This window comes from Mustela erminea, chromosome 10 (genome assembly GCF_009829155.1).
Source record: "Mustela erminea isolate mMusErm1 chromosome 10, mMusErm1.Pri, whole genome shotgun sequence".
Classification (NCBI taxonomy): domain Eukaryota; kingdom Metazoa; phylum Chordata; class Mammalia; order Carnivora; family Mustelidae; genus Mustela; species Mustela erminea.
The window spans coordinates 98,933,902-98,941,363 of record NC_045623.1 but is presented as its reverse complement, the minus strand read 5'-3'; the positions used below and the strand labels follow the sequence as shown (position 1 = coordinate 98,941,363).

The following is a 7,462-nucleotide window of genomic DNA, read 5'->3' as shown; positions in this document are numbered from 1 at the left end:
ATCCATCTGCAGGCCAGGCGGGCCCTTTCCAGAGCCTGCCCACCATGTGCTCTGGGTCTGAGATGGGCCGGCAGGAGCCACAGCCCCCCGCAGTCAGGACCGGCCTCCCGAATGCAACAGAAAGCTCCTCACAGTCTGAGATACCAACAACCCAGGCCTGGGGCCTGAGATCATCACAGCAGATCAGACCCCGTTAACCAGACCCTTACACTCCCTGTCCTCATGTCTCTTTTTATTAAAATGGCTTTGATTTTTATATTACCAAAGTAAAGCATGCTTGGTTTTGTTTTGTTTTGTTTTTTTAAAGAATCCGAGCTATGCAAGGTACCTAGGTTAGAATCCTCCCCTACCCCTGGACACCCACCGCTAACAGCAGAGCACAGTTTTCTGAATTGCTTTATTAGAAAATAATTCCTAAGGTGAGCTGCGGGCTCCGTTCACAAAACGACTTCCAAGGAGCATCGGTGAATAGAAAGCAAAGGGAGGGGAGACTCTAACAGGGCTGACTCTGGGGAGGAATTTGGCCAACTGGGCGCCTTTCAGGGGCTGCCTGGACCTCAGACTCCATCCAGGGCAGGAAGGCAGGCGACACCCCAGGACCGGATACTATTAGTCGAATGAGGGAGAAAAAAGAGAGGAAGAGAGAGAAGGAAACAGCGTCTCACCACAGGATAAACCCCAGCCCGGTGTCTGAAGTCCTTACTTCAGCCCTCGGCTCTGGGGCTGCCCCGCGGTGCGACCCTGGGCAGTGCTGACCCTCTGAGTCTCTGCTTCCTCCTCTCTCTTGAGCGGACAAAAAAACGTGACTTTCGTGTTGCTGGGACAATTGAGTGACTTCAAGGAGTCCCAAGCCCAATGCCTAATAGATGGTAACTAAAGAGAATGAGTTAGGGAGAGAGGAGGAGTACAGGCTCCAGGCAGAGAGATGGTGGGGGGGGGGGGTCCCCCAAACCTGAAAGCCTCAGAATTTGCGGTCTCAGGAGATTGGAGAATCCACACCACTGAGCCAACCCCAGCTCCTGCCCAAATTAAACAGTAACCACCCAAGGTCAGGGAAAGGGCCTTGTCCGAACAGGTTGCTTTCCAAGGGGCAGCTCAACCTTGAGCAGGTGCGCCCACCCCCATCCCCGCCTATAAGTGTGTTCCAACCCGTCTCGACAGCCACTCGCTCCTCAGCCAGTCCCGCTAGCAGCATGCTGGGTGTCACTGTCCTCGCCACACTCCTGGCCTACGGTAAGCTCTGGGTTGGGGACTGGCTGCAGCCTGTTGTCTCCCAGGGACAAGGAAGGGAGCAGGGGGCCTAGGAAAGGAGTTTTGGGGTGACCAGACAAGCATGTCAGATAAGACGCTTGCTGGGCAATTCTGCTTCCGTATCTGTAGAACAGGGCTGAGGATGTGGCCTGGGGACACTGTAACCGGCCAGCCTCGGTCCCTGGCGGCAGGGACCGTAACGGCTCGGCTTTCCTGGTGTCGGCATCTCTGCCTCGGGGACTGATGCTTGTGCTCATGCATTTTGGGGGCCTTCTCCCAGATAGGAATCGGGGTACTTGGCTTGACCATCACTTACTCTCAGCGGGCCCTCGACTAGCCCCGTGACCTCTCTAAACCCCACTGGCTCTTAGGACAAATGAGAGCACTTGACAAAGAGTCCTTCCGGCCAAAACAACAATAATGAATAATAATAGCAGCACCTGTTTGTTCCATGGTTACTATGTGCCAGGCACGGTGTTAAGCCCTTTACATGCCAGAGCTGGTATGATCCTCGAGAGGCAGGGCCTATCAATATCTCCACTTCACAGACAGGCAGGAGGCTCGGGGAGGCTTGGTATCTTGCCTAAGATCACGTGACTGGTTAGTGGTAGAGCCGGAGTTTGACTCCGGGTCTGTCTTCATGCAGAGCACCTGTTCTTGACCGCTGCACACAGTGGCACAGCTAGGACAGGCTGGACCCCAGGATTCAGTGCTCTCACATCCCCATTACGCTGAGGTCTAAAAAGGGACCACCAAAGGGTGAAGGATGCAGCCAGACCTGTGGGCACACACCCACCCCGGCTTTTGTACTTCCTTCGATGTGTTAAACACGAGACTCTTCTTATGCATCGTCTAGTTTGAGTCCTCAGGATAAACTCACCAGGTTGACGCCATTCTTCCCATTTCACAGAAAGGGAAGCTGAGGCCCAGAGAGCTAGACAGGTTCCCCAAAGCCATGCAGTAAAGCCTGAACCTGTGTCCGCCCCACCCCCGAAGTCTGTGCTCTTTCCACCTGCCCCTTCCCTGCTGGGGATGCCGGGGGGGCCCTCTCACCTGTGCGCTTCCTCTCCTGGGTCCCCCAGCCTCCAGCTGCGGGGCCCCCACCTTCCAGCCCAACCTATCGGCCCGAGTGGTGGGAGGAGACAACGCCAGGCCCCACAGCTGGCCCTGGCAGGTAAGCACGCCGCTGCGGGGGGGGCGGGGGGCTGGCTGGAGAGGGTGGCGGGGTGCGGTCCCGGGGCTGATGCGTGGCTCTCCCGCACCTTGCTGCAGATCTCTCTCCAGTACCTCAAGAACGGCGAGTGGAGACATACCTGCGGCGGCACCTTGATTGCCGACAACTACGTGCTCACCGCTGCCCACTGCATCAGGTGAACGGGGCTGGCGTCCTGGGGCCCCACTGTTGCCCTGGGGTGGGGCAGCTCTAGAAGCTGCTTTTACTGAGCATCGACTACACTCCAGACCCTGGGCTAAATAAGCTACTCACATCCAGTAACTTAGTTCATTCAACGCGTATTTATCGCGCGCCCCCAGTGTGCCAGGGAACACGGCAGTGAGGACCAAGGCTGTGCTCTCAGGGAGCTCACGTTCCGGCAAAAGAGCAACAGGCCATTGAAGAAGTAAATATATAACGTATCAAGTGGCAGGGAAGAAAAATAAGGCGGGATAAAAAGCCTAAGGGGTCCTATTTTAAATGAGGTGCCCAGGGGAAAATGTCTCTGAAAAGGGGCTATTTGAGCAAAGACCCGAGGAATCCCCAGCAGAGGGAACAGCCGGTGCAAAGACCAAGAGGAGGGAACCCACTCGGTAGGTTGGAGAAGTAACAAGGAAGTGCGGGTGGCAGGAGGGAGTGTGTGAGGGGAACCGGAGGTGGGTGACAGAGATCATATGGGCAAGAAGTAGTGGCGGCTTGGACCAGCTCACCTCGCAGCTGCCTTGGGAAGGGAGGACCCCAACACTGTCTCCACCGTACGGATGAGGGAAATGAGGCCCCAGACCACCCACCTAGGAATCAAGATCGACTTGACTCCAAGAGCGGGGTCTCTACCCTGAGCCCTGGAAAGGCTTAGAGCAGAGAGACGCTCCCTTCTCCCCCACCCTCTACAAATGATTCCCAAGGTGGCCACAGGGCTGGGTCACCAAAGCCCTGAGTTCCCCGCCTCTCCCACCGGCCGGCTGGCGAGGGCAGGAAGCCACGCTGACCCAGCCCCCTGCCTCTGCTCAGCAACACCCTGACCTACCGCGTGGCCCTGGGGAAGAACAACCTGGTGGTGGAGGACGAGGAAGGCTCCGTGTTTGCGAACGTGGAATCCATCGTCGTGCACGAGAAGTGGAACTCCTTCCTGGTGCGGTGAGTGCCGACCGTGCGCCTGCCCCCGGGGGAAGCGCACAGGAAGGAGGGGTCCCTGACATGGAGCTGCCGAGCCTGCTCCCCACCCTGGGCCTGGACCCCATCCCCACCCTGAACAGCCGGCAGATGACCCCTTTACGCAAAATGGGAAAAGGCCAAGTAGACAGACTCCTTTTCCATTTCCATCATTGGCCAACGGTTCCCAGAAGGGACACAGGGGATGAAACCCTGAAGCCCCCACGGTGTCTGGCCTGAAGTCTCTGAGCCAGGACTCACCTTTATGGAGTGCCTACTGTATACCCACAGGGCAATAAGCACTTCATATGCCGTGACTTATTTAATCCTCACGACACCCCTAGACAAGGACCTAAGACCCAGAGAGGCCAAGTAAGATACATTCCCCAGGCCACACAGCCTGGTGCGTGGCAGAATGGGGAATCAAACTGGTCTGTCTAGGGTCACCAGCTTTCATTCTGTTTACATGAAAATATTAAAAATTGCATCTGCCAGGGCCCCTCTTTAATCATTTCCAATTGGCTTTAGTTTCTGGTTGATATCTAGCCTTCAGTGTCTCGGAAAGCCCCGACCTCCCCGCTGTAAGGCCTCATAGGACCCGAAGGCACAGGAGGCAGAGGGGAGGGCCACGGCATTAGAAGGCCTAGGGTGGGGCGCCTGAGTGGCTCAGTGGGTTAAGCCGCTGCCTTCGGCTCAGGTCATGATCTCAGGGTCCTGGGATCGAGGCCCGCATCGGGCTCTCTGCTCAGCAGGGAGCCTGCTTCCCTCTCTCTCTCTCTGCCTGCCTCTCCATCTACTTGTGATTTCTCTCTGTCAAATAAATAAATAAAATCTTTAAAAAAAAGAAAAAAAAAAAAAAAAAAGAAGGCCTAGGGTGACCAGGAGTCCTCCGTGCATATCCTAGACCGGAGGACTCCTGGTCACCCTAGGCTTGACTCCCAGCTGACAGTCCGGGCGGCTTAGCATTGGCTTGTGCAGCCTAGACCTTCCGACACACTCACCACCTCCACTTTGGCTTCCAGCAACGACATTGCTCTCATCAAGCTGGCGGAGCCCGTGCAGCTGAGCGACACCATCCAGGTGGCCTGCCTGCCAGAGGCGGGCTCCTTGCTGCCTCAAGACTACCCCTGCTACGTCACTGGCTGGGGCCGCCTCTGGAGTGAGTACAGTCCCTCCTCCCTCCCCGGCATATCATGAGAGCCTTCCTGGAGGAAGCAGCTCCCGCAATGAGATTCACCCACCACTTTTCCTGTCTAAACAACTTCTCACCATTTTTAACTTTGTATTAATAACAGCTAATATTTATTAAGCACGCAGCGCGGGGAAGATGCCCTAACAAGCACACAGAAGGACTGTTGTGAGGATAAACGCGTTAGAACTGGTCAGGTGCTTAGAATAGTGCTTGACGCGTACTTAGTGCCATCTAAGAGACTACAAAATAACCTAAATGAGCCACTGCGGGTAGGGGAGTAGAGCTTATGGTAAACCGTATGTCTAAGTTAAAAGGTTGCATGCAAGTAAGTGGAAGTATGGGAGACTTCGATGAAAATGCGGGTCAATACTTGGAAAATCTTGGAATGGGAAGGACCTACCGATGTGACGTGAAGGCAGAGACCTGTAAGGAATAGACGGACGAGAGAAACCGCAGAATCAAAATTAAAGATACTCCTCGAGGGCTTTCTACACATCGGTTCTGCCTCCGGTGGGCTCCCCCGTCCCACCCTAAGAGGGGTCCTGACCCACACTTTAGCACCATAGGCGCAGAGTCATGCCTCTCAACTAGGGGCCCACATGTGGGTCCCACACAGCCTAGCCAGAGCTCACCGGGTCCTGCCCCAGCCCCAGGCAGCCCTCTGTTTCCTGAAGGCTTGGCCCTGCCTGGCTGACCCGGGAATCCCTCTCTGTGCTCTCCCCCAGCCAACGGCCCCATTGCCGACGAGCTGCAGCAGGGCCTGCAGCCCGTGGTAGATCACGCCACGTGCACCCAGAGGGACTGGTGGGGCAGCATGGTGAAGGACACGATGGTGTGTGCCGGGGGCGACGGCGTCATCTCGGCTTGCAACGTAAGTGTCTGGGCCCTGCGTCTGTCCCTCCCTCCTCCAGGGGGCCGAGCGGAAGGGGGCAGCAACGAGGGCACAGGAGGGTGGGAGTGGGTGACCCACACGAGCGAGCCGTTCCCCTGCTTGGGCCCAGGAGGCTTAGGGGCAACTTGTCACCCCCACGCCTCAGCACTGTGGCAAGGGCAGAAGTACCCAAGGAGCACGAGTATCGGAGCTGGAGTCCCAGCCCCACCACGCACGGCCGCGCCACCTTGCACAGGCCGCTGACCCTCTCCGCACCTCGATTTTCCCATCTATAAAACAGACGCGCAGCGAGCACAGGGCAGGTGTGGGGACCGAGTCTGACAAGCCATGCTCCTTCACGCCATCAGCTCCATCCACCCAGGGAGGCCCAGGACTTAGGGAGTCTGACACAGAAACATCGAGAACCGTCAGAAACTGTCCTTTTTCCAAACACAGCCCCTTGGCCCACTCCCACCTTCCCCATCTCTCAGGTCTCTAACACCTCTCTGGGCTCCCGGCAGCCTGACCTCTCTGGGCAGAGCCTTAGACACGGTGACCTGAACAGCTAGGGAAACCGAGGCCCACACAGGGCTATCGTTGTCCCAAGATCCCACAGCAACCGAAGAGCTAGTCGGGCCCCAAACCACATCTCCTCTGCCCCCCCCCCCACCATGGACAAGCGGAGGCCAAAACAGGGGGCGCCAGCCCGTTTCCCCCACCGTGACCCGCCCGCCCCTGCCTCCCGAGCCTGCCTGGGGGGGAGGCCCCGCGGCTAATAACCACCCGGTCCGGCACAGGGGGACTCGGGCGGCCCGCTGAACTGCCAGGCTGAGAACGGTGTCTGGGAGGTGCGGGGCATCGTCAGCTTCGGCTCCGGCCTGGGCTGCAACACGCTCAAGAAGCCCACGGTCTTCACCCGCGTGTCCGCCTACATCGACTGGATTAACGAGGTGGGCGCCCGTCCCCAGGCCCTTCTTCCGGCCCCCGCCCCGCCCCACCGGCCCGCGCATGCGCTTGCGCAGGCACGCGCCCCTCCCGGAAGCACCGGCTGCTGAGCTGGGGGTGGTGAGGGGCACCGACACGGATGTCCTACGTTCATCCGCTGGCCTAGGAGCTCCTTACGGCTCCTTCCCAGACACCACACCCGTGGCCCCAGGGGTAACGTGGCCCCCATGAGAGCAGGGCCCAGCAGGGGAGTGGGGGTCAGCATGGACAGTGGGGGGAACGGAGGGTCACCCTAGGCTCCGGGCCTTCGTGCTTGGGGCTAGGGTGTGTTCTGAGCCCCGTTTGCCCAGTGGTCTGAAGTGTCGAGGGAGCTCAGACCCGTTGGGCAGAGGTGAGACATGGCTGCCTGCCGTGACCCCTGTTCCTATAGTCCGGGGCGGTGCTCTCTCCGGAAGGGGACACACACACACACACACACACTCCTCCACCAAGTCCTCACTCTGTTCTCTTCTCTTCCAGAAAATGCAGCAGTGATTCATCCTTGGGAGCCTGCAACCCCAATAAACCTCCTTCCCCACTCAAGCTGCCTGCATTCTTGATGTGTGCCTCCCCTGGGGGGTCCCGGGCTCTGTAGGGGCTGCCCCTTGCCACACCAGGGATGCAAAGAGAGCCGCCCTCTGCCAGCCTGGTGAGACTGTGGGGGAAGCCGGTGGGGTGCTATGGGAAGGGGAATTTCAGAAAGCCCCATGGTGGCCTGAGAGGCTAGGAGTTAGGACACACGGACCGCTTACCCCCCCCAGCATCTCACAGGCTGTGACCCACAGTCTCCTGATCAGAT

The 7,462-nt window shown here is 58.1% G+C and overlaps 1 protein-coding gene across 1 annotated transcript; it reads left to right on the top strand.

The window, feature by feature from the left end:
- Positions 1-1,122: 1,122 nt before the first annotated feature.
- Positions 1,123-7,206, top strand: LOC116601107 (chymotrypsin-C). Its single transcript, XM_032361791.1, has 8 exons — positions 1,123-1,233; positions 2,334-2,425; positions 2,524-2,621; positions 3,476-3,601; positions 4,639-4,775; positions 5,534-5,679; positions 6,477-6,629; positions 7,144-7,206. The coding sequence occupies exons 1-8, from the start codon at positions 1,194-1,196 to the stop codon at positions 7,156-7,158; spliced, it is 807 nt and encodes a 268-aa protein (XP_032217682.1). The 5' UTR covers positions 1,123-1,193; the 3' UTR covers positions 7,159-7,206.
- Positions 7,207-7,462: the final 256 nt, after the last annotated feature.